Genomic DNA, 27,994 nt, shown 5'->3' with positions numbered 1-27,994 from the left:
AGAGGCCATCCCAATGTGTAATTAATCCAGCTGGGAGACTGCAAACCAACCAGACTGGCTTATTTAATCCCACAGGGCAGGGGTTCCCAACCTCTGTCCTCAAGACACACTAACAGTCCAGGTTTTAAGGATAGCCATACTTGAGAACAGGTGTATTAATTAGTACCTCAGTTATTTTGATTTAACCATCTGTGCTCAGACATGGATATCACTAAAACCTGGACTGTTAGTGTGCCTTGAGGACCAAGGTTGGGAAACACTGCCATAGGGCAGAAGTTCTCAAACTCTGTCCTCAGGACCCCACACAATTCACATTTTCCAGGTCTCCCAGCAGGTGCATATATTACTCACTGACATCTACAGGCGGAGATCATTATATCACTTTAGATTCTGTGAGGAGACCTGGAAAACATGCACTGTTTGGGGTCCTGAGGGCCAAGTTTAAGAACCTGTGCCATAGGGTAATACATTATTGTGAAACACAGGTCTCCTAAGCAAGTATTACAATTGCAGGACTGTGTTACCTATAAACATTTCATAGTGTTATATTGCATATTATTGAGTAATGGGTGCCCATCCACTAGGCGATTAAATTGATCGACTTGAACGTTATCGTTCATTAATCATTTGAAGATTATTCACCAAAATGTCTAAAACAACCAGCGATGCGTGTGCCCGCTGGTCGTTTTAGACCATCTATCATCATGCAAACATGCTGGTCAACCTGATGACTGCTCGTTCAGTGTAGGCACATCACATAATAAACAGGCAGACAAATGACTGCATGATTACAATGTCTATAATCGTGCAGTCTTTTGCCTGTCTTCTAGTGGATGGGCAGCATAAGAGTATATAATGGTTTTGGGCAGATGTTTTGTTGTAGCTCTTTGTAGGAGGGGAAAAAAAAAAAATCATCCCCATTGCATCTCCAGCTGTTGTAAACACAAGTACCAGCAATCCCTGCCATGATGTAGTATTACAGTAGCTCTGACCATCTCTTCTTACATGTTTAGTAACAGTAGTGTTAACACCAAGAGGAGAGGGCCGGGGGCTGCACTGCAGAGGCCATATTTCAGCCTGGTTTTTAAAACCTCTAAAATAACTGTAAACTGCAGTAGTGTGAGGTAAAGAGATGAAAAACAACAGGAGCCACAATAAAATGAGTCATTTACAAATTGTCTGCATAGATCCATGGACAGCGGAAAGCTCTTTCCCATACGCATCAATACAATAATGACACAATATACTACTGTCCTCCGTATTGGCAGTGACACATGATGGAAAGTCCTCCTCACTGGAGCTCATTTGAGATCTTTTTTCAGTTTCCGGAGGATCCTCTCTCGTTCCAGATAAATCTCTTTTCTATGGAGAAGTCTCTGCAGTCTGCGGTCCATTCTCTCCTTTTCTGCCTCACTCATAACATTATTTTGTGTTCGGTGATTAGCCAGTGCCTTCATTTGCTGTCTCCCCCGCTGTACACTTACCTGTACAGTGCAAAAATAATAACAGGTAAAAGAAAAACTTACAATGCTCAATGTTTATATTCTAAATAGGAAAAATTTCAAATGGTGATATTTGCATTAGCCAACAATTATACACTAGCTGTTACCTGCAGCTTCACCCACACAGAAATCACTTCTGCCAATATTTTATTATTTGAGGTGTTGTATTTGTATTGCTTTGCATAGGGGCTCTGTCACAGGCGTGGCCCACGTGCCCAGCAACACCTTCCCCCACTGCTCAGATCAATGTCCCTGTGCATAGACTACTATCTAGCCCAGGCCTGGCCAACCTGTGGCTCTCCAGCTGTTGTGAAACTACAAGTCCTAGCATGCCCTGCTACAGTTTTGCTTTTAGGGAATGCTAAAACTGTTGCAGGGCATGCTGGGACTTGTTGTTTCACAACAGCTGGAGAGCCACAGGTTGGCCAGGCCTGATCTAACCTATCCTAGTCAAGTGAACACAGGCCCAAAGCACCTCTCCCCCTTACCAGCCACACACATGGTGCTACACCTATCTCTTGCATTGATGATGTCAATAAATTTTGTTTGCTTCGCTTTTACTGGATGGAGCAAGATGAAATAAAGTGCAGGTTATTTCCTCTACAAAATTAAGCAGTTTTCATGAAAATCACTTCAGTAGTTTTGCACCAACTTGGAACAGACAGATACAATGTTCTTATTATATTAGTATAAATAAAACACTCCAAATTTTGCCTTTAATAAAATTGCATTAATTGAATGTGTCAGGCTGCAGGGCCGCCGCCGGCATCCCATACCCAACCCATGAGAACAAATCCTCTAGCACACAGGTTCTCAAACTCCGTCCTCAGGACCCCACACAGTGCATGTTTTCCAGTACTCCTCACAATCACAAGTCAAATAATTAGCCCCACCTGTAGATCTTTTAAAATGTGTCAGTGAATAATGAATACCCCTGTGCACCTGCTGGGTGACCTGTAAAATGTAAACTGTGTGGGGTCCTGAGGACAGAGATTGAGGACCCCTGCTCTAGCACGATAGTGAACTTTCAGCTGCTCTGGAACAAACCAAGTACAAGTTATACAGAGATTTAGGCATTTCAGTCGCCACTGAGGTGGTGTACAGGGCCGCTCTTACACAGGCAACGTTCATTGTGGGCGTGCTGATGCAAATGCAGGCTATGTGGAGTTGGATGGAAATATAAAGACATCATTTGCACCACTGTCGAAGCCGGATAATTGGCTGAGACAGGATCGGTTTAAAATTAAATCTGCGCTACACCATTTTGATGCCGGTATCTGGGGGCAGAGTGCGTGCGTATGTAACAACTGTACCTTGGGTCTGTATGATTTATTTGCGCTAATTGTATTTAGATCACAGCGTGTAACCATCTGTTCTTATATTAAATAATAACTTTTTGTGCTTTGGAGCCACACTCAAAGTCTGAAAGCATTTATTTCTTGTGCGACTCATTACACTAAATAGCGACAATTTTAGAAAGTACAGGTAGGAATCGATAGGTAGGAATCCATACCACATATAGGCTTGTGTAAATGTGCCCTGATAGTGATGAAGGCAATCATCAAGTGGAGGTATTTGTATGCTGCAGAGGCCCTATAAGACATGAGGCTGCAAGCAGAGTGCAGTCACATAGGACACAGCCGTATAAGCAGTGTTCTAGCATCTCTAATCATATACAGTAGCATGCTCATGTATCAACACATACAGTACATATCTAATGAACACACCACAGATAGAAGTAGTAGTATGAGCAGCACTTGTGTATTATATACACCTATCTAGGGGAGCTTTGGTTTGGATTCTGTAACACAGTCCTCTTTGGCCTGAGGACCAACGGCATTCGTAAGAGCAGGAGCAGCCAGCTAGCTCAGGGATGAGCAATGGTGGGCTCCAGTCTCTGATAAAACAGACAGGTATTAGCTGGTCTCTAGTCACTGTGGGGTAATGATGAAAGGGACATTAGACACTTACCTCTAGCTCAGATTTACTTTTCTCTGCTTCTTCAATTTGAGTTTTCAGCACAACCACTTCTTCCTATATAGAACAATAAACACATTACCACTAACACACCACAGTGATTAATAACAAACTTTCCATGTAGAAATAAGATGTAGCACTCTCATCACAAGAGGAATTGGGATAAGATATCACCAGTGTGCATCATTACAGAATGTTATAAAAGAGACAATTCTACTTTAAAAATGAACTGACTACAACCCCCATTCCAAGAAGTGCTGCCTGCTTATCTGGGACTCCTGATTACATCAGGCCTCCAACACAAATGATTGGTGCAGTGGTCCTCAAACTCAGTCCTCAGGACCCCACACAGGTCATGTTTTCCAGGTCACCCAGCAGGTGCACAGGTGTATTCATTATTCACTGACTCATTTTAAAAGATCCACAGGTGGAGCTAATTATTTCACTTGCGATTCTGTGAGGAGACCTGGAAAACATGCACTGTTTGGGGTCCTGAGGACCGAGTTTGAGAACCTGTGGATTAGTGCAATGGGAGTATGAAATATTATGTTGGTGCACTGAAGCTCCAGAATGACACATGGGTGAGGCAGCACGACATAAGTCAAAGCTGGCTCAGCAGTGCTTCCTTCATGGATCACCTTGACACAGGGAGAAAAAAAAAAAGTCATGTTCTAGTGCAGATGTGGACAATTTATTATTATCTAAAGACTAAATATTATAGTTTTCCTTTAAGCAATATTTACTTTTTGTTTTATCTATTCATTTCCTTTCTATGAGAGTGGCCCATTGTCAACTTAGTGATCATAGCTTAGAACAAAAGCAGTACATATGTCACATGCAGGACATACATACTGTACATTTAAAAAATAAACAAGAGCGGATCTTACATTCAGCTGATGGACTCTACATTGCGCCTCTTTGTTGCGTTGCTCATAGGATTCCATCTTAGAAGCCAGTAAACTACATGTACAATAATAGGAAGCAGACAAAGTTTAAACACTTAAAATCAAAACTAGAAAAAAAAACTCTTTCCCCACTTCCCCTGCAAATACCCTAAAGCACACTCATTACAGGGCGTTAACCCCTATTCCGTAACCAGACATTACAGTGACCCAGCCTAGGTGATTGTGGCACATACTTTTTACAGTTACATTTTTCTGTCCCTGCAGAAGCACAGTAGGTGTAAGAATTATTATTGATCTACTAGGGTAATACTAAAACTGCCCCTCTTATTTGCATGCTGCAGCCACTGGCATTACACTGATAAGTAGAAGGCCATAAAAGATTTTACAAATATATTAGTAAATGTTACCCAGCAGCTATTTCATATAGCTCGTTTTATCATCTACAGCAGGGATGGGGAACCTCAGCCCCGAGGGCCGTATAAGGCCCTCGGAATAATTTGGTCTGGCCCTCAAAGCTTTTTTCTGCTAGCCTCATCTGGCTAGCAGGGTGCCTAGAATGGGATCATGCAGCCAGAATCTATGCAACAGTGCCGCCTGGAGCATCCTTAGGATGCTTCAAATGGTCACACCGCTTCCCTTACAGCTCCCCGGAGCATCCTCAGGATACTCCGGGCATTGCTGTAATCACCGGTGATTGTGGCCCCACCCCTGTGTGACATCACACGGAGGAGGTCTGGCCTGCACCAGGCCCACAGATAATATTAAATATATCAAAATGGTCCCCCGACAGAAAAAAGGTTCCCCACCTCTGATCTAGAGGACATGTTTTACTGGCAGCTTCGTGTTGTCGCCTGGCGAGTTCTTTCTGAGCGGTCACAAGACGAACGCTCTTCTCCTGATGCAGCTTATGAATGGCCGTAGAGCGTAACTGCTTCAGCACGTCCTCCGCACTCAGATCCCCCACACTCCCGGGTTCCCGTGTCCTACTCAGGAATGCTCTTCCCAGTTGCACAGTCCTTTCCAAAAACCGTTTCTGTAAGACGAGAATCACAAATGCATCACATGACAAGACTAAAGGTCATTATTTGTTTAGCATTGCCGTGCCAATAATAAATAATTCAACAGCATAAATAACTGAATATTATGTTAAGATTTAGTGGAATAATGTTAGACTTGAGAAGTTTGTGGAATCCACTCATTGTACTTTATCTCCAAAGAACAGTAAAACAAATTCATAGTACGGAGACTAACACCTGTAACACTCACATCCTACTTGTCAGTGCCTTACTAGTCAATAGAGGGGGTGTCCAAAGGGTTCTGAACCCCACATATCCACACATATTTAGCCCAAAATAGAGTTTTTGCACTTTTTCCCCTGCCTTTGGGTGGAGAAACTTTTTCGCCCGTTTTAGCCTATGGAGTTTTCGCACATGCAAAAACGTACCGGAATTGAATAGGGCGATACTTTTCGCTTTTCGCCTCTTATTGAATACAGGCCTAAGGGGCGGATTCAATTAGCATCGAAAAGCTGAGATTGGCAAAAAAAGTGCTATGTTTTAGCCTGTTTTGAGGCAAAGTTATCGCGTACTTTCACATTATGCGCTCCCGCTTTTCATCCTATTCAATTGCAAAACAGACAAAAACACGGACTTGTGAAAGCCACGAATGGCGAAAATGACTTTTTTGGGGGAAATCAGTCTGTACCCCTAGTAATCAATATAGAAATGTATTAATAGCTGTAATAAAAGTATTTTGGGTTCCTAAATTAAGTTAAATGGCTGTTATATGCACTTTTGCATTAGTGTGAAAAAATTATCTAAAGCAATTTCTTTGGTGAAAAGTAATTGCTGTAGTTAAATTGGGGGTACATTTAAATGGGTAGAATTAATGGAGTTAAAGTGCATTTTACAAAACTTTAGGGGGAAAAAAAAAAAACCTACTGCAGCCTCCTGCAATCCTAGAAACACCTGTCTCATCTATAAAGCACCCCAAAATACCACACCCAATACTTAAAACCCATTTTTAAACACTTTTAAATGTCTTTTTTGGTGTGAATTAAGATATTTTTTTTTGCCTAATTAATCATTAGGGGTGTTGTCCAAGTCCCCCCATAATATGGATTTTGCACTTTTCTCCTGTCTTTGGCGTCCAGCATCTATTCACTGGCGGTAATCGCTATACCGCAATTTTCCACCCGCCATGCTGTTGTAGCAGGGCGCCAAGGGGGGCAGGGTGCATTCTGCCCTTTTGAATTCGGGCAGGGCACCACACCACGATAAAACAGCCTAGCGGGAAGGCCAACTACTTATACATTCCTGTAAGTGCATAGTCCCTACATTTAAACATGTGTTTCCCAAACATGGCGATTCTACAACTGCGCACAGCACATATAAAATACATTAAAAAATTTTCATCTGCAATTTGCTGATCTTTGCTAACACACACACAATATATACCATATATAGTAGAGCATAAGCCGTTTTTCAGCACATTTTTTGTGCTGAAAAAGCACCCCCTCGGCTTATACTAGAGTCATGCCCGCATGGTACGCTGCTGAGTAGCGTACCATGCGGGCCGCGGTGCAGACTGTCACTGTGACACAGCCTGCACCGCGTGTGTAGCACTGACTGGACGGAGTTCGGTCAGCACTACACACTGCTAAACACACAGCCGCCGGAGCCGGCAGCTATGTGTTTGGTGTAAGCCCCATCTTCCGGCTCCCGCAGTGGGTAATGGGAGAGATGTCGTCATGACGACGTCTCTCCCATTATGCAAAGCGGCGGAGGAGCCTGTAGCAGCGTCGGGACCAGGAGCGGGGTTACAGGTAAGTGTTTTTTTTTTTTTACATTTCCTTCTACTGGGGGGGTACTACCAGGGGGGGAATGTTGCTACTGGGGGCACTACCAGGGAGGGATGTTGCTACAGGGGGCACTACCAGGGGGGTTAATACTGGGGGCACTGCCAGGGGAGATGTTGCTACTGGGGGCACTACCAGGGGGGGGATTAATACTGGGGGCACTACCAGGGGGGAATATTGCTACTGGGGGCACTACCAGGGGGGGATATTGCTACTAGGGGCACTACCAGGGGGGGATATTGCTACTGGGGGCACTACCAGAGGGGGGATTACTACCAGTAGCTGCTGCATTTCCCACCCTAGGCTTATACTCGAGTCAATAACTTTTCCCAGTTATTGTGGTAAAATTAGGTACCTCGGCATATATATTTAATATATACACACACACACACACACACACACCTCAACAGAACCAAAAGCTTACCCACCAGGATAAACTAAAGGAACCAGCACACCACCATATATGTATCAATCAAGCATATTGAAATTTTTTATAGAAAAAACATATTAACAAAAAGTCATAATCAAAAAAGTCATTAGTACTCATCCACAACTGGAAACTTCAGGCAGTGTAACAAGAGATGAGAACCGGCCGGGGATGGCCGGTTCTCATCTCTTGTTACACTGCCTGAAGTTTCCAGTTGTGGATGAGTACTAATGACTTTTTTGATGGCTTTTTTTTTTAATATGTGTTTTTTTCTATTAAAAATTCAATGTGCTTGATTGATACATACAGTCAGGTCCATAAATATTGGGACATTGACAGAATTTTCATATTTTGGCCTCTATTCACCATCACAATGGTTTTGAAACGAAACAAACAAGATGTGCTTTAACTGCAGACTTTCAGTTTTAATTTGAGGGTAATTACATACAAATCGGGTGAACAGTGTAGGAATTACAACGGTTTCTATATGTGCCTCCAACTTTTTAAGGGGCCAAAAGTAATGGGACTATCAACTCAAAAGCTATTTCATGGACAGGTGTGGGCTATTCCCTTGTTATTTCATTATCAATTAAGAAGGTAAAAGGTCTGGAGTTGATTCTAGGTGTGACATTTGCATTTGGAATCAGTTGATGTTGACTCTCAATATGAGATCCAAAGAGCTGTCACTATCAGTGAAGCAAGCCATCATTAGGCTGAAAAATCTAAACAAACCCATCAGAGAGATAGCAAAAACATTAGGTGCGGCCAAATCAACTGTTTGGAACATTCTTAAAAAGAAAGAATGCACCGGAGAGCTCAGCAACACCAAAAGACCCGGAAGACCACGGAAAGCAACTGTGGTGGATGACAGAAGAATTATTTCCCTGGTGAAGAAAAACCCCTTCACAACAGTTGACCAACTCAAGAACACTCTCCAGGAGGTAGATGTATATGTGTCACAGTCAACAATCAAGAGAAGACTTCACAAGAGTGAATATAGAGGGTTCACCACAAGATGTAAACTATTGGTGAGCCACAAAAACAGGAAGACCAGATTAGAGTTTGCCAAACAACATCTAAAAAAGCCATTACAGTTCTGGAACAACATCCTGTAGACAGATGAGACAAAGATCAACTTGTACCAGAGTGATGGGAAGAGAAGAGTACGGAGAAGGAAAGGAACTGCTCATGATCCAAAACATACCACCTCATCGATGAAGCATGGTAGTGGTAGTGTCATGGCGTGGGCATGTATGGCTGCCAATGGAACTGGTTCCCTTGTATTTATTGATGATGTGACTGCTGACAAAAGCAGCAGAATGAATTCTGAAGTTTTTCGGGTAATATTATATGCTCATATTCAGTCAAATGCTTCAGAAGTCATTGGACGGCGCTTCACAGTGCAGATGGACAATGACCCGAAGCATACTGCAAAAGCAACCAAAGAGTTTAAGGCTAAAAAGTGGAATGTTATGCAATGGCCAAGTCAATCCCCTGACCTGAATATGATTGAGCATGCATTTCACTTGATGAAGACAAAACTGAAGGGAAAATGCCCCAAGAACAAGCAGGAACTGAAGACATTTGCAGTCGAGGCCTGGCAGAGCATCACCAGGGATGAAACCCAGCGTCTGGTGATGTCTATGCGTTCCAGACTTCAGGCTGTAATTGCCTGCAAAGGATTTGCAACAAAGTATTAAAAAGTGAAAGTTAGATTTAGGATAGTTTAGTATGTCCCATTACTTTTGGCCCCTTAAAAAGTGGGAGGCACATATAGAAACTGTTGTAATTCCTACACCGTTCACCTGATTTGGATGTAATTACCCTCAAATTAAATCTGAAAGTCTGCAGTTAAATCACATCTTGTTTGTTTCATTTCAAAGCCATTGTGGTGGTGAATATGAAAATTCTGTCAATGTCCCAATGTTTATGGGCCTGACTGTATATGGTGGTGTGCTGATTCCTTTAGTTTATCCTGGTGGGTAAGCTTTTGGTTCTGTTGCTGGGCTTATGATTACCTGGCACCCACAAACATCTACCTGAAAGTGTGTGCGATCTGAAACTTGGAAAATATATAAATTTATAGATATATATATATAGCAGAAAAAGGCGGCACTCAAAGAGACTTTCCATCCAAAAAGAACACAGCAATACTTTGCTAATCTGTCAATGTTTCAGTGTTTCCACTTTTATCAAGACAAACAAAATAATCACAATACATACCTTAAATAGATTCACCCAAGTGCTCCTTCACCACGCGTCTCCGTCCCGGTGGGGATCCGATGACGTCATAGAGAGCGTCAATGCTCCGGCGTCATCGTCATCCACTAGGGGCGGACACACCGAAAGTGTTTACCATCACCATAGAAACAGCATAACTACATCCAAACGAGGAAAAAAAAAAGAACTGGATATATAAGATACATTAAGCTACCAGCGCAAACTGGCACATATGTACATCAGGGTATAATTTACAGAGCATAAATGACTGTATGAGAAGCGTAGATCAGGTACATTAGAACATCAGCGCAAACTGGTAAGTGCACATGCTGAGTTAAACAGAACATGAATACATCTGCAAGTAGCATAAATCACAGGAAGCAAGAGAACGAATTAATTTCATTAAGACCCATCGGTTGAAGGGTTTGTAGGTCATGAATCCATCTGGATTCATGTTGCAACAGAATACGACACCTGTCGCCCCCCCCTAGTGCTTGGCGGAATCCAATCTATCATTTTACAGCGCAAGGTGGCCAAACCATGTTTGAAGTCCCTAAAATGCTTAGCCACCGGCTGATCCACCGGTTTCCCATCAAGGGCTGCCCTTATACTAGAGCGGTGGAGTGCCATCCGCTCTTTCAGCTGGCGAGTAGTCTTCCCTATATAAAGGAAACCACACGGGCACCTGATGAAATAAATCACAAACCGGCTAGTACACGTCAGGGGGTGTTTGATATACAGTTTTCTACCAGATCGAGGGTGTACAAAGGTGTCACCGGTCTCCAAATGGCTGCAGGTGACACAGCCCGTACATTTATAATTTCCAGCCTTCCTGCTGAGGAAATATGTGGGAGCTTGTTGTTTGTGTTGTGACACATCATTGTGCACGATTAGATCCTTGATGTTATGGCCCCTCTTGTAGGCAGGAGTAATCTTAGAGTCCTTTAAAATTTTAAGAGCCTGGTCCCCAGCTACAATCAGCCATAACTGTCTGGCAGTCTGCGTGACTTCACGTGAAGAATGTGAATATTCTTGTACCCATAACAGTTTTTGATCTTTTGTAACAGATTTTTTAGAATTGAGAGCTGCCGCTCATGGTGTTCGTAAGGCTTTTTCTTTGGCCTCCTTAAGCGCTCTTGGGTTATAGCCTCTACCAAGGAACTTAGTCATCATATTGTCGATCTGTTGGAGAGCATCTGTGGGATCACTACATATTCGTATGATTCTCAAAAATTGAGAGTATGGCAAGCCTCTCTTGAGGGCAGGAGGATGAAAACTGTCCGCTTGTAAAAACGTGTTCCTATCCGTATTCTTAAAGTAGATTGAGGTAGTGATGTCTAAACTCTCATTAATATTGACCGCCACATCTAAAAAATGTACAGCTTTGAAATCACATTCAAAAGTGAATTTAATCGATGGATCTGAAGTGTTGACGACTTTCATCATGCTGATGAAGTCCTCCTTAGTGCCGGACCACAGCACAAAAATATCGTCAATGTACCGTAAATACGTAGTAATCTTTTCTTGCGTGATGGATGAATTGAAGAAAAGACCTTGCTCTACCTCACACATAAATAGGTTGGCGAAACTGGGCGCCACACAGGAACCCATCGCACAACCTGATTTCTGTATAAAGAATTTATTGTCAAACAGAAAGTAATTCCTAGATAAAGTTAATTCCAAAAGTGTAAGGAAGAAACTGATATCAGGACCGGCATAGGCTACATTATTGGTGAGTATTCGCCTGATAGCCTCCAGACCTCTCGAATGGGGTATAGAGGTGTACAGGCTTATCATATCGATGGTACACATCAAATGTTTGGACGTCAGAGGAGAAAATTCTTGGAGTTTCAGAATGAACTTAGTGGTGTCCCTGAGGATCGAAGTTTGGGACTGTACAACTGGTTGCAGTATGAAATCCAAAAATTGCGACACAACATAATACAGTGAATCCCTGGCAGAAATAATCGGTCTGCCAGGTGGTTTGACTGCATCTTTATGTAATTTAGGTGAAGTGTATAGGATGGGTACTTTTGGCCACTCCTGTCTCAAGCTATCATAAGTTTTCTTGGAGATGAAATTCTTGGATAGTGCATCCAGTAAAATATTATCTAATTCCTTTTTAAAGGTCGAAGTGGGATCACTGGAAAGCGATTTGATATACATTATGATCGGAAAGTTGTGAATAAATTTCATTTTTATAGCTATCAGTGTCTTGTATTACGATACCTCCGCCCTTGTCTGCGGATCGTATAACAATATCCTTATAGGTACCCAGATTTTTCAAGGCCTTTTGTTCACCCTTGGACAAATTCCATCTGTTAGTTTTATTAGATTGTACTTTGTTTTTCATAAACCGTTCCTCCAAACATCCCTCCATTCTGGATGTAAAATACTTAATGGCTGAATTACTAGATATGGGCTCAAATTTAGATTTTTTAAGATAAGCAGGCATCCCTGTATCAGAGTCATTAGAATCACCAAAATGTTCTTTCAATTTAATTTTTCTAGTAAATTTATAAAGATCAACCTTATCCTTAAATAGATCAATCCCTTGTGTAGGAACAACCCAAGAGCGCTTAAGGAGGCCAAAGAAAAAGCCTTACGAACACCATGAGCGGCAGCTCTCAATTCTAAAAAATCTGTTACAAAAGATCAAAAACTGTTATGGGTACAAGAATATTCACATTCTTCACGTGAAGTCACGCAGACTGCCAGACAGTTATGGCCGATTGTAGCTGGGGACCAGGCTCTTAAAATTTTAAAGGACTCTAAGATTACTCCTGCCTACAAGAGGGGCCATAACATCAAGGATCTAATCGTGCACAATGATGTGTCACAACACAAACAACAAGCTCCCACATATTTCCTCAGCAGGAAGGCTGGAAATTATAAATGTACGGGCTGTGTCACCTGCAGCCATTTGGAGACCGGTGACACCTTTGTACACCCTCGATCTGGTAGAAAACTGTATATCAAACACCCCCTGACGTGTACTAGCCGGTTTGTGATTTATTTCATCAGGTGCCCGTGTGGTTTCCTTTATATAGGGAAGACTACTCGCCAGCTGAAAGAGCGGATGGCACTCCACCGCTCTAGTATAAGGGCAGCCCTTGATGGGAAACCGGTGGATCAGCCGGTGGCTAAGCATTTTAGGGACATCAAACATGGTTTGGCCACCTTGCGCTGTAAAATGATATATTGGATTCCGCCAAGCACTAGGGGGGGCGACAGGTGTCGTATTCTGTTGCAACATGAATCCAGATGGATTCATGACCTACAAACCCTTCAACCGATGGGTCTTAATGAAATTAATTCGTTCTCTTGCTTCCTGTGATTTATGCTACTTGCAGATGTATTCATGTTCTGTTTAACTCAGCATGTGCACTTACCAGTTTGCGCTGATGTTCTAATGTACCTGATCTACGCTTCTCATACAGTCATTTATGCTCTGTAAATTATACCCTGATGTACATATGTGCCAGTTTGCGCTGGTGGCTTAATGTATCTTATATATCCAGTTCTTTTTTTTCCTCGTTTGGATGTAGTTATGCTGTTTCTATGGTGATGGTAAACACTTTCGGTGTGTCCGCCCCTAGTGGATGACGATGACGCCGGCGCATTGACGCTCTCTATGACGTCATCGGATCCCCACCGGGACGGAGACGCGTGGTGAAGGAGCACTTGGGTGAATCTATTTAAGGTATGTATTGTGATTATTTTGTTTGTCTTGATAAAAGTGGAAACACTGAAACGTTGACAGATTAGCAAAGTATTGCTGTGTTCTTTTTGGATGGAAAGTCTCTTTGAGTGCCGCCTTTTTCTGCGATCCATACATTACTTTCTTGGGAGGGCACCGGAGCATGTGTCTATTATAAGGTGAGTGCCGGATCAAGAGGCTGTTATATATATATATATATATATATCATACAAACACACACGCATTCCTTCACCTTTTAAATACGCTAGCCCCAGCTCCCAGCATGGAACCTGCCTATGGTGTCCCAGCATCATGCAGAGAACAGCCTTACACTGCAGCCTGGGACTAATGCTGAGTACACACTGGAGCGATGTCGGCACGATATGAAATTTCCGGCAAAATTAGAATATGTGCACTCTAGCGGACGCTTGCAACATCGTCCGGTCGGTCGTACTGCACGTCCAACCGGGCGATATTGCAAGCGGACCCATTGCAGGTAATGAAGGACAGAACAAGGTATCGTTCCATCCTTCATTACCTCGTTCTGATCTGATATGTTGGCCCGTCGGGCCGACATATCGGCTGGGTACACATCGCTCAGTGTGTACCAAGCTTTAGTGTACAAGGCTGCAGTGATGAGCCTCGCCACAGGCTAATACATTTTCATTCCCCAGATGCATCACACCAGGGGTTAATACACCTAGCGTCACAGCTGCTGGACTCGGCACTGCAGTACATGCTTGACCAAAACATTATTAAATATACATTTACATGATACCTAGCGCCGATAGTTTATATGAAAATGGCGCTGCAGCTCAAGGGATTAACCCCCCTCAGTGCCGTGGCCGCGATGATGTGGGCCTGGTCTCCAAAAAACAGCTTTAAAATCTTTAGATTTCACAGTTCGACAATATTTGGGTATTGGGAACAATAGTAAAGTTATCAAATACAGTGGAGACAGCCATTTTGTGGGCTGAACAAATACTACTGAGAATACAGCCTATCAATTATCCAGGACCCAGTAAAACAAATAATAGTCAGGGTTCATGAATATTAGTCAGACAAGGCCTCTGATGACACTGAATTACACAAACAATGAGGGTCTCACTGTCTGTTGTTGACAGGTATAATGTTCTATTTATTGTTACTGCAAAACTCATCCTGTACCTGCTGTACTAGCGAATCGGCTACCACGTTAGTTGTAGAAAAAATAAATAAATTGCATCTCGGCTATATGGCATATATAATCCCTGAAGCATTACAGATTATACTGCAGATACAAACATTGAAAAGGAGTTATTCATTCTCAAAAAAAATATTATATATATATTTATATTAATTAGCAGGACTCTTTGTGGGAGATTCAATTAGCCTCTGTAATTTCGGGTCTCACGATACCCGGAAAATCCCCGATAAGGGAGCTGTTAATCGTGTGATAACACGTAATGCCCGAATATGTGAACTATTCACGTATTCTGGGTGTTAACGTCCGGTAACAGTTTTTTAATGGGGGGGGGAAGAAAGGGTGTCTAATAGGATAGTCTCAGACAAAGCCTGAGGCTACCTCCCTATTTTACCCTGGATAATGTATTGGAGCTACTTGAGTTCCCCCCATGGTCTGACGGGGACGGATAACACAGTCATGCTAAGACTGTATCCCAAGGTAGAGTCCATGCTAGTTTCATTATGTTAAATATTTATGACCCATTTTAAATGGTTCCCTAAATACCAGACTTGCAAACAAAGGCACATTACCATTTCCTGAATATCATCTTCAATCTTATCCCTTTTGGCCATGATCAATTCTTTATCCTGGTTGGTTGCTGCGAGATCCTTTCTTAGAGACAGGAATTCTGCCTAGGGAAAAAGAAATAAAAAAAAATGTACTCATCTATGCAGATTAGGAGGCCTTAAAAAAGGTGCAATTTCCTAGAGTCAGCCCACACCTTCCAATACCACCTATTCAGTGGTCTCCAGCTTCTAAAGGGGGCAGGAATAGAGCAGGTTTATCCCATTCTATATAGTTTATCCCGTTCTATATATGGAACAGTATTTTGTAGATTTTGCATTGTCAAAACTTGTATTGCTGAACATTTGTAATAATACTGGGAAGAAAAAAAAAAAAAAACACACTACTAGGACAAAATACTGTATCTGGGTCATACGTGTAATAGAATATTAGAGGACATAAAAAAATAAAAGTGTGAAATCAGGAAAATGGGACAATTGAATTGTATTAGGAAATATTAAAAGTCCGTTCTGAAGATTGAAAAACAGAAGGGCTAATGCAGTAATGGGTATAGGCGCAAAGTTCTCATCATTTCCCTGGCACCATGTGGCTGCCATCATGGAGGTGTGCAGGAGTGTGTGCAATGCTGAGGCCCAGAATTTCATTCACCCCAGAGAATGCCATAAGTGTATCTCAGTATATAAAACTGCACAGCCACAAATTGGCAGAATACATTATTTCACTTGTTGCGCCCTCACAACAGGGGAGTGAAAACCAGTAAGATCCATTCTGCATGTAAGTGAATACAGCCTTATAACGGAGGTGGGAAATCGGATTTCCCAGATATTGTAGAAACACAAACATGCCCTGACATGACTTATGTGTCTACAACAGAGGCTGCCAGGGTATGCTTTGACTTCTAGTTCCACTACAGCTGGTCAGCCACAGACACCCCCCATATAAAGGTTTCCTTCTGGGGTTAAGCTGGGTACACACTGGAACGATGGCCATTCATTCAGATATCAAAACGAATGGGGATTGCCCTTCCACACTTGAATTAGTTAATGAAGGACAGAACAGTGATCGCTCATTAACGTACTACAGGTCGCTAGCGATGTCGCTGGGTTTGATGTGCAGCACGTCCAACCTAGCAACCGCATGAGCGCGCAATCGCCGTTACACACTGAGCAATGTAGGCGATTTGTTGTTGGCGAAACGACAATCGGCCCAACATCGCCCCAGCGTGTACCCAGCTTTAGACCACGTATCCAAAAAAGTTGTATTGTATAGACCACAGAAGAGACACTGCAGAGTGATGGTTACATTGCAATGCCTAACAATTAAACACGATGGGGCATATTCAATTGGGGGCGGGAATAGCAAAAATTACTCACCAGCGGCGTTTTCCTGCAGGTGTGGGAATTTTGCTATTTAATTAGGAGCGGGGTTTTTTTTCGCGCACCTACAGAGAAAGGCAAATTTTTCCTAAAATCCACAATTTTAGAAAAAAATGGTCAGGTAATGCTCTGGGTCCCCTCCTAATGACTAATTAAGCAATTGGAAGTTTCCAATTAGCTTAGTCCGTAATACTTACCATCCGAAGTGCTGTCTCCTGCAGCAGCGGTGAGTATGTCAGTGTTTGTGAGCGAGTGTGTGTGTCCAGTAAGCCCCCTTCCCCCAGTGAGAAGATAGAAGGGAGGCCACCAGAGACTCCCGAGCAGGTAAGTTAATTTTTTTTTCTCGCGGCTCTGAAAACCCCCCCCTTTTTTTTTTCATTGGAGAGCGCATACCCAAAATTGGGCGCAAGATTTTTTCCTTGCTAAACCTCACACCTAATTTATTATTAGATTTATAGGGCGCCACAAGTGGTCCGCAGCGCCGTACATACAGTACAGGGTGCACAGAACATTATAATACAATACAGTAACCAAATTATAAACAGAGCACAAGTAACAATTACCGTAGCAACACAATTCTCCATATACAATACAGCTGGGAAGATGAAGGCTGTCATTGAACATTGAAGTGCTAAAGAAGAGGGCTGCAAGACAGTAGGGAGGAGGACCCTGCTCCCAGGAGCTTACAATCTAGGGGAATATGCCCCAAACATGCAGACTTATTGTACCTTCAAAACTTTTATTTTCTCCTGCTGCTTCATGTGCTTCAGGAACTCTAGATCTTCATTACGACATTCGTATCCGGGCAGCTTTTTCAGTACTCCCGAAATACGCATCAGATTTAATCCTGCATCACAAACACACAAGCCTAAATTTAATCTAAAATAAAGATGAGGAAATGTACAAACTGGGCTTCTATTTGGTTTGCTTTCTGCTTCATTGTAAACTCTTATTTCAATCAATGGTGCTTTTAAAACATTTCAGTGGTGATAATGGAGATATAATCTCACAAAACGCTGTGGGCTTTATATATTTTCAGTGAGTGATACAGATTATCCTTCGAAATTTAGAAATTATGGGCCTGATTCAGACCCACTCGCGAGCGGCTGTCCGCTCGCAAGTGGGTCGATGTTATGGACTGAGCATGCGCACGACGGAGGGAGCTCCATCGTGCGCATGCGCCAGACGCGACGAGCGAAGGAAAGTCCTTCGCTCGTTGTGTCTGATCAAGGGGGGCGTGCTGTCGATGTTGATTGACAGCACGCCCCCTTTGGTAGGCGTGCCTCCCTGACGGGGGCGTTCCCACGGGAACGCCTCCCGTCAGAAGCCGGCCCACTGACATCACTAGTGATGTCAGTGGGAGTGATTTTGGCTCTGATAGAGCCAAAATCACTCCGGAGCTTGCGGTTGAAAACCTCAACCGCAGGCTCCGGCTCGCAATTTCGATGGTCTCGACCATCGCGGCCATCAAAATGCACGCTCGTATAGCCTGTGGGTGGTGACCCACAGCTATACGAGCGTCCAGAAGGACGCTCCATTTTCATGGAGTCCGGCCCTCATTCAGAGCGTACGGCTCTGAATGAGGGCCTATATCCGCGGCAACTGACTGATACTCATCTCCCTGGTACTGGCTGACAGCAGACATGCCAATCAGTCAGTCCTGTAAGCCTCTGGCATATGCGACCCAGCGGAATGGCTTTGGGCTTCCAGTTCCACTTTCTACTGGTAAAAAATGGACTAATTATTTGCAACAGCGTATAAGCTCTGGAGTGACTATGGGCCTGATTCAGCAAGGAACGCATTTGCTAATACGCACGATATCGGCCAATCGTTGCATACTGCGAATGCGTGAGGCTGCGATGGTACCGATGGTTTTGCAGTCTTGCTAAACCTTATGAAAGTGTGTGTAAGGTATAGTAAGCGTCCTTATGTAGTGTAGCGGCGGAACTGCTATCGCAATGAATTAGCATACTATCACAGTTGAACTGCGTGCGTAATCTACTGCGTGCTTAGTGAATCAGGCCCTACATCATGTACTGTGAAGACCAAGAGGTACATGCACCCACAGAGCAGCTTCCACTGTATTTGGCATCTGGTGCCCCACAACGTTTTGGAATAGAAAACGGTTAAACACAGAATCATGTAAGCTGTGGAGGAAAATATGTAGTTAAATGACCATTGTTTTTCTTCGAAGTCCATAAAGTCCACAGGGATAATGTGGTTGGAGTGATGCAGGCACCAAACAGTTAAGTCTTCAGCTCCCATAATGCCTTTGGTCCTCCTCCATATATACCTTGCCCCCGGCATTCAATTCTGTAAAAAAGCCCAAGGCAGGAGAAGGAAGAACAATCGTACACCAGAAACTCTCATAAAATGAGAAAATCTGTGCCCCGAAATAAAAATTACTCAAATGGAGCGAGGTGCGTCAGGGTGGGTGCCATGTGGAACCTATGGACTTCGAAGAAAAAAAAGAGTTATCAATGGTAAGTCTACCATAACTAATATTTTCTTCTTCAGGGATACCATGGGATGTCCTAAAAGCAGTTCCCCTAAGGGTGGGGGACACTTCTGAGCAGAAAAGAGAACTCATCGCCCAAAAGGAAGCATCCAAAAAGACAAAATATCAAAGGTGTAGAACCTAAGAAAAGTGTGGACATAAGACCACATGGTTGCCTTGTACAAATGTTCAACATAGGCACCACAATGAAACACCCACGATGGTTCAACAGACCGAGTAGAATATGCGGTCGCCGTGTTTGGGACAGGGAGATCAGCCTTAGTGTAAACCTGGGAGATAGTCATAAGTAACCATCGAGTCAGAGTTTGTTTGTTGGCTGGCCAACCTTGTTTGTGAAAACCATATAATACAAAAAGAGCGTCTGATTTTCTAGCAGAGTTTGTACGCTCCACATACATATGGAGAGCATGAACTATATCCAGAAAGACTTCACCTACAGAAAGACGTGAAGACTGAATAAGCTGAAACCACAATTTCTTAATTCACATGAAGACGGAACACTACCTTAGAAAGGTAACCCTCCCCTGTATGGAGGACAGCTCTAACCTGTCCGATCTACAGAGTCCAGAGGTTCCAATAGGAGGAGCTTGTAGCCCCTTGAGAACTAAAAAGACAAATCCCACGGTGCTACAAAAAGGTGGCTGAACTCTGAGAACCCTCGGAAAAAAAAAAAAAAATTCTAAACATCTGGCAAAAAAGCAATTTTCTTCTGGAACCAGACTGACAGCGCAGAAACCTGCACTCCCAAAGTGGCTAGGCAGAGACCAAAGTTTAACCCAGCCTAGAAAAAATAAGTACCTGGGAAAACCTAAAACCTTAGGGTCATACTTTCTTGTGGGAACACCCAACAGAATGCCAAACTCTAACAGATGCGGGCAGAGGAAGGCTTTCACGCCCCATGCATCGTTTAAATGACAGAGCTAAAGAAACCTTTGGCTCTTAAGATGGAAGCCTTAAGAGCCACCCCGTCAAGGACAGACGACGTTAAGTCCAGATGCAGGCAGGGACCCTGCATCCGTACAGATCCAGCCATAGAGGAAGAGGACTCGGACTATCTATGGATAGATTCCGTATGTCTGAACCAATGACATCTAGGCCAAGCAGGAGACACTAGTATTACTGTTCTGCCTTCCTGCTTGAATTTCCTGAGAATCCTTGGAAGTTGGGAAAATCGGAGGAAAGAGATACGCCAGCTTCAAGTCCCAACTTACACTCAGTGCGTCCCTGAACGCGGCTGAGGGGGTCTTTGGTGATAGACATATAATATCTCATATTAGATATATATATCTGTCTATGTGTAGGTGTAGTTGAATAAAGCGCCTGGTGTGTTGCATATAAATTAAGTAAAACAAAGGGTTTTAGTGAATATAACTACAAAGTGATAAAAGTGATGATAAACAATTTATTCACATAAAACAGACATAAAAATTGATCAAAGGGCCTGCACACAGTAATAGCAGCAATAAAAGCTCTATTGAAATATTATAAAGTGCAGTGTGCTGTACAAACATATACCATAAATATGTAATTCATAATAAAAATTTTAAATAAAAACAACAATGAATAAATATTGCATAAACACTGATCATATGTTTTAAAATTCATACATTATATAATTCTTTAAAATATAAAAAGAATTATTAAAAAAAGGCAATGCTTATCTGGATATATGATAAAAGTTCATCAGGCAAGAAAGAGGCAGCTTTCCAACGTGTTTCGTCCTTCAGGGATAAAGTCCCTGAAGGACAAAACGCGTTGGGAAGCTGCCTCTTTCTTGCCTGATGAACTTTTATCATATATCCAGATAAGCATTGCCTTTTTTTAATAATTCTTTTTATATTTTAAAGAATTATTTAATGTCTGAATTTTAAAACATATGATCAGTGTTTATGCGGTATTTATTCATTGTTATTTTTATTCTGAATTACATATTTATGGTATATGTTTGTACAGCACACTGCACTTTATATTATCTCAATAGAGCTTTTATTGCTGCTATTACTGTGTGCAGGCCCTTTGATCAATTTTTATGTCTGTTTTATGTGAATAAATTGTTTATTATCACTTTCCAGTTATATTCACTAAAACCCTTTGTTTTACTTAATTTATATGCAACACACAGGCGCTTTATTCAACTACACCTACACATGTTTTTCTGAGAACAATTAACCCATTGTCCCATATCAATTGTTTTAGCAGACACCTATCACATTAGGGTGTGTGGTTGCCTTATAACACTTTTTAATCACCACGTAGAGGAGAGTTGTGCCAGGTTGGTGCTATTTTCATACTAATATATATATATATATTATATATATTCCATCTCTCTCTCTCTGGAGTGAGAAGGGTCCTCTGGTACTGTATTAGACGATATGGTCCATTCCATCTGGAGAGAATCACTTGCTGCAAAGGCCTGGAGTGGAACTGAGCATATTCCCCCATGTCGGAGGTGGATACCATCTACCCCAAGACCTGCATTGCTGATAGAATGGATACCCTTTGATTGCGGAGCAATTTGCATACTTGCAATGATAGGGCCACAGTCTTGTCTTCTAGCAGAAACACCCTTTATGCCCAAGAATCCGGAAGCACCCCCAGATGTACCATCTGCTGTATTGGAGACACAGAAGATTTCTTCCAATCGTGCTTCAGTAGAAATTGTTGGAGAGATGGCTTAATCGGCACATGGAAGTACGCACCCTGAATGTCCAGAGAAACAAAAAAAAATAAAAAATTCACAGGTTCCATTGATCGAAGAGTTTCCATACGAAACTTGGATACACGGATAACCCTGTTGAGGGTTTTCAGATTTAGAAAAGGGCGATGAGACCCATTCGGTTTCTGAACCAAAAATAAATTGGAATAATCCTTTCCCTGTTGAACCACAGGAACCGGGATTATCACCCCGGCCTGCAGCAGGGAGTAAATGGCCTCCTGTAGGGCCAAATTCATGATAGACTCTGATGGAGGAATTAGTGCAAAAAACTTTTGGGGAGGATGTCTCCGAAAAGTGAGAGCATACCCCTGAAAAAAAAAAACACTTCTCAGGCCCAGGCGTCTGTTATTTGACCTATATATGGACCTCTTCGCTTGCTTGGTGGTCCTGCGAAGACTTCCTAGACTTTAATGTAGCCGTTGATGGCAGACCTTCAAAATTTGAAGCTGCCAGAGTAGCCAGTGTCTTATCTAATTCTGCTCCAATAAGCATATTTCCAAAGTAAGGATTCCAGAGCCTTATTTGGCCCTGTATCCGCTTTCCAGGACCTTAACCAAAAAGGCTCTATGAGCCACAACGGAGGCAGACGATGCTTTAGAAGCCAGGAGCCCAGCATCTATTGCAGCTTCTCCCAAATAGGGGCAGATTCCCGTATGTGGGCGATATACGTCAGCTGTTCTCTGGTAGCATTTGGTAGAGTATCCTCCAATGCCCCCTGTCCATTCTTCAATAGCCTTGGACACCCAAGCCCCAGCTGGTCGAGTAACAGCTCTATACGACGCTCAGCGCTGCTAACTCAAAAACATAGAAAATAAAAATAAAAGCTTGGGTACACCTGAGCAGTCTTGTTACAAAGGTGCGTCTGATCCTGCCTCACCAAACGAACAACTGAATATCTTTGGCCAGGGGCGGGGTATATATGGAAGAGGACCAGAGGCATCCTGGGAGCTGAAATTTAACTGTTTGGTGTCTGGATCACTCCAACCACATTATCCCCATGGTATCCCTCTATGGACCCTAAAGAAGAAAATATATCTTACCCTGAACAGGTAGCTCACTTATTCTCCGGCTATGAAGAGCATGTCTGCTACACACATTCACCTCCTCAGGTATGGAATCCTGCAAGATATAAATAAAGTAAGCACATAAGCTCCGGTCTTCACGATTCCACTCATTTCTGTTCCTCTCCACTTAAACTAAATGTGATGAAATGTCAACATGATTCTAGTGTCGGCAAAAGGTCTCTGGTGGTTTAATGATGACGTAACTGGTACAGCGGTGACGTCAGGATGACTTCCGATAGATCTTGAGCGGCTTCCAGCTGCAAGTATGACTAATCCTAACCACCAACCCTACCCCTAGTGCAGAGGTTCCTTCAGCACCTTAACAGTCTAGGTTTTAAGAATATCCATGCTTGACCACAGGTGACTTTAATTAGTACTACAGTCAATTGGATTTAACTACCTGTGCTCAACCATGGAAATCTCTAAAACCTGAACTGTTAAGGTGCCTTGAGGACCGCGTTTGGGAACCTCCGCCCTAGTTTCTTAACCTAACATCCCCTCCTGTACCCTAACCGTGGTCCGTGCAGAATGTCGACATATACATTCAAACACACACACAAACACAGGGCTCGATTCAATTGACCGCGATGTAAATAGCGCCGGGAGATAGCTCCCGGAGCTAATCAATTCTGCACAGTGTTTAGTCAGAGAATGCCCGTTCTCGCGACTAAACACCCTATTTAAAAGGCGCGAGAACGGACATTCCCCGACCTAACTTCCCGGCGCGATGCCGTTTTCCTGGCGCTAAGGTCAGAAAACAGTATTGCGCCTGGACTTTTGTAGAATTTCTGCTCGCATCCCAGTAGGGGTGCGTGAAGAAATCCTTAGTCGGGCTTAGCAACGCGGTGTATTGAATAGCTCAGGGAGCTCACTCCCGGCGCTATTCACATCGTGTAGAATAGAATCGAGCCCATTATCTTATATATAAAATTCACTGGTCTGTTTATCCAGTTATGCATACGGATACCCCTGCAACAAATTTGGAGGAAACCAAAGCGAGGTGGTTCAGTTGGATCCTGGCCAGGTTTAAGGGGGGTTAGGGTCCCGGTCGGACCTCCTGTTGGTGTACGCTGGGCAAAACTTTAACCTTCCACTGGATGGATTTGGACATCACATCACACAATAAACCTTAATAACTTGAAGATTTAAACCCAGGCAACGTTGGGAACTTCAGCTAATATATATTTTATATACATACACTTTCTTCATATTTAATTAAAACTAGCTGGAGTACCCGGCGCTGCCCGGGATTTTAAGAATATTTGTTTACACATCATCCTCCAACCAACCTCTCCTTAGGCAGGCCTCATGAAAAGTGTGACCAACTTCCCCATCAACTGCCTAACGTCTTCTAAGGAAGTAGGATCTGTAACGGTGTAAAGCAAACTTCGGAGATAGAAACATTCAAAATTTGTCGGATGTACAGTGTAAACACGGCCAAGAGCTTCTGTTGCTCTGATACCAGGATGACCATCTACAGCGACTCCCTGTTTTCTGCGCATAAAAACTTTGGGAGAAGCATTCCATGTGTAATATTTTGGCAGCTCACAGTACAGCAGGGTCCTTGAAAAGTCATCCTTTTGATACAGTTGGAAGAAAGAAGTCACTGTTGTTGCGTAATTTGGTATAGTCAGACAGCCGAGAATGCTGGGGAAGCCTGCTAAAGCTCTCGTCGATAATAAACATTAAGATCATGACAAAACATAACACAAAACTCTCGCTCCGAGCCCCTACGCATATGCCGTGAGGCCCCACAATGAGCGTACAGCATAAATTGTGTTTTTTAATTAATTAAAAATTAGCAGTAATTAATTTCACATTTTTTTAGTTGCCTCGGGCGTATTTTAATACGCTCGTGTGTAAACTTTCACAACCTTGGCTTGTAAACTGTGGTTTTGTATAGAAAGATAGAAGGACAAATTTTCGCTTTTATATAGTAGATATAAAGGGGGACCATGTTTTACATAAAACTCTCTCAGTCTTCTATTGCGGACAGCCATAGTCTGTCGCAGATCAGCTGTAGATGATATCTGTCTCTTCAATAAAGCTCCATGTATTAGCTTTATAGTCACTATTCTATGCATGGGGCAAAGAGGTTGTATATTGTTACATTACTGGTGAACATCAAAAGAGCCTGAAGTCTACTGAACATGAGCAAAGCTGCCTCTATCAGGTGTCATCTCACTGCGGCTTTCCCAGCCAGCCGAGGTCCGACACACAACACTGTGTATTGGGTTGTCAGGTCTACGTAAACTTTGAGCGCCTACTGTAGAGTAAAATGTCAGAATGGAAAACAGACCAGCTCACCCCACTTACAGGGTCCACGTTCTCTACACCTCGCGTTGTGTCAGACTCTCCAGGAACTAAACTTCTCTTTCCATCTGGTCTATTGCTGGTTATGTCACATTTAGATGCATCATATGTGGAGTTGTTCACAGTGTGTTCTGCTCCCCAGGTGCTTTTGACGAGTCCACCTTCCTCTGAATGGGGCTGAATTTCTTTCAGTACATGATTTGCTTCTGGTTTTGTTGTCACAGGGGTGCGTTCTAGCTGCCTGCCAGAAGGCACAATGTTGTCTATACCTTTAAATGTGAAAAACATCTCATCTAATGAGTCATTTACATCTGCCCTGGGCTCAAATTTCTGAGAGGGCAGCAGGGGCAAAACCCCGGGGCCTGGAGTGCGAGGAAGTTGCCGTCCAGTGTGGAGAATATTAGCAGGAGACGGATAAACGGAAGACTTCAGTCTGTATCTGTTCTTCAGTCGCTGCACTTCTGGGTCATTTTTCCTCTCTCTCCGTTTTAGCTCCGCAAATTCCTTTAGCAGGTTATCTGCATCCTCATCAGGTAGTACGGTTCTGGAGCAGCTCCAGCCAGGGGAGTGGCTCACGTTATCCTGCATGGAAAGAAAAGCAACGTGACACAAAGGAAATCTGCATCGGATCACATACAGTAACAGCAGAAGATAAGTACATTAAATTTGTAGGGAATAAACAGATAAGATTTGTTTATAAATATGCTCTCTGAACACTTGGCACTATAACGAGCTGCTATGCTCTTAATAATCTTGTCAGATCAGTGGTGGGCAATAGATGACAAACCAGACTAATTTCAGTACTCATAAGCAAACACGGGGGGGTCCAGTTGCCCAGAACACACACGCAACCAGCAGCTCAAATTATGACCACAATAGCAGTAGTATATATTACGATTTTACCAGAGCTGCAGCCACAACATCCAGCATAAGGAACAGAGTAGAGCTGCTGTGCACGGCCAGCTTTGATTATACGCAAGACAGCATTTGTTCTTAGCAGTGGATTAACTTCCGGCCCTAGCAACAACTACACCACGCGCCTCTATAATTCCACAGCGCATTGTGGTTTCTTCTCTGACACTACAGCAAAGCAACACGAGGCCCATCTGGAAATGGGTCACTCTGTCACAAAGAAATAGTCCAGTGATCATGCTACTTTATTTCTACAGTAAAAATCAAATTCTCTATGTATCCAGGAAATCGGTATGACATTCTGCCAGACGTGAGCCCGGCAGATATAATACAGAGACCGGAAGACAGAAGAGTGAAGATCCCGACAAGGTAATTAACTATACTATCCCTAGCCTTCTCTCCCCCCCCCTCCTAACCCTCCCTTGAGGGGCCTATCCATTTGCCAACTTTCTGCACAATGAGTTTGCTAGTGGATAGCCAGCAAGGACCAGCGATGCACGTGCACGCTGGGTCCTTGCCGACCATCTATCCAACATGCCGGTCAACCTGACAACGGTCGGCAGATTCGGCATGTTGATAGACAGGTTGTGCTCCTGCACCTCAGCGACATGATAGTCTGAACGCTGGACATTCAGACTTTCATGTTGTTAAATGAATAGGCCCCATTAGGGGTGCCTAATCCTAATCAGAGATATTCTTCTGCTGCCCTAAGCATGCAGTATGCGATGCAGCTTGCACAGATACTGGTGTACTACAATCCCGATCAGATTTTATTTATAATGTAGTAGTTTCATATTTTCTGTGGTTACACAAATATCTTGGGCACTGGCATATTTTTCTTATGCTACCAATTTAACAAGCAGGTGGAAATTAGATGGCAGAAATAAGTGCTCATTTCCTATTAGGCTTTGAGGACTGCACTTGAAATCCATATATAAATACAAGAGGTCTATGTATCAATACATGGCAAGACCAAAGACTTTCTACCTCTGCTTATTGCAGTGCACGAAAATCTATTACCACAACGCACTAATAAATGTTTGCTGGTGAAGCTAAGCGCTAATCACAGGGAGCTACTACCGCATCATCAGCCAGTCCTGGTCCCTTCTGCAGACATGGGCACACGCACCATGCGCTGGCACCCAGCCTCGAGCCCCCAGTTGAACACTGGTTAAAAAAATATATATACTATAATTGGAAAAAGATTTATTTTAATAATAAAGCATTTTTTTCCCTGTCCAGAGCCTCTGACATTGCCATCCTAGGATGGGTATGGCAATTAGAGGGCAGCAGCAGTGTCTGAATCACCAATGTCCTTGTTATATCCCATGCATGTCATCACCGGAGATACCCGAGGGGGCTTTTTTAAATGGGCAGAGCTCCTATCTATTAGGGGATTGTCTCCCTAGACCCGCCTGAAATAACGAATGTATTCTACTAAATGGAGGCAGCATTGCCCAGGGATGAGAGCTGCGGCCACCAGCAGCCTACGAGGTACACTCAGCCCCATACAAAGCCCAGCAGCAATGTGACACAGATCGGCCAGATGAACGTCCCGGAACCCCAGCGCCAATGGGCATCCCAGACCAAGGTTATTACCATAATAACACCGTACGATCAGCGGCTGTCGCTACTCCCCGTTACAGCTGCCTGGCCGTCCACGGCGCGTCCCCTCCCCTGTAGGTTTAAATGTCGCGCCACTTCCGCCCGGAACAGAAAACAATCGCATTGATGGGCAGGCCAAAGAGCAGCAATGT

General features: G+C 43.2%; 1 protein-coding gene across 2 annotated transcripts; it reads right to left on the bottom strand.

The window, feature by feature from the left end:
• Positions 1-248: 248 nt before the first annotated feature.
• LOC148514028 (uncharacterized) lies at positions 249-27,994 on the bottom strand. 2 transcript variants are annotated; one of them, XM_088481076.1, is made up of 9 exons: positions 27,837-27,994; positions 25,320-25,907; positions 22,989-23,067; positions 17,443-17,561; positions 15,344-15,445; positions 5,191-5,417; positions 4,367-4,439; positions 3,474-3,536; positions 249-1,484 (listed from the first exon to the last, which is right to left on the bottom strand). In XM_088481076.1, the coding sequence occupies exons 1-9, from the start codon at positions 27,837-27,839 to the stop codon at positions 1,302-1,304; spliced, it is 1,437 nt and encodes a 478-aa protein (XP_088337202.1). In that variant the 5' UTR covers positions 27,840-27,994; the 3' UTR covers positions 249-1,301. The 2 variants fall into 2 exon arrangements, with proteins under 2 accessions (XP_088337202.1, XP_088337203.1); XM_088481077.1 differs by having other exon boundaries at positions 25,329-25,907.

Source organism: Taudactylus pleione, unplaced genomic scaffold (genome assembly GCF_031769625.1).
Source record: "Taudactylus pleione unplaced genomic scaffold, aTauple2 ptg000262l, whole genome shotgun sequence".
In the NCBI taxonomy this organism is placed as follows: domain Eukaryota; kingdom Metazoa; phylum Chordata; class Amphibia; order Anura; family Myobatrachidae; genus Taudactylus; species Taudactylus pleione.
This window is presented reverse-complemented; position numbering and strand designations above follow the sequence as displayed.

What these genes read in the sequence shown, in the direction of transcription:
- LOC148514028 (XM_088481076.1), bottom strand. An exon ending in ACGTGGACCCTGTAAGTGGG is followed by an intron (nt 23,068 to 25,319) that starts GTGAGCTGGTCT and finishes TATATCTTGCAG; the next exon opens with GATTCCATACCTGAGGAGGT. An exon ending in AAGATGATATTCAGGAAATG is followed by an intron (nt 5,418 to 15,343) that starts GTAATGTGCCTT and finishes CTCGTCTTACAG; the next exon opens with AAACGGTTTTTGGAAAGGAC.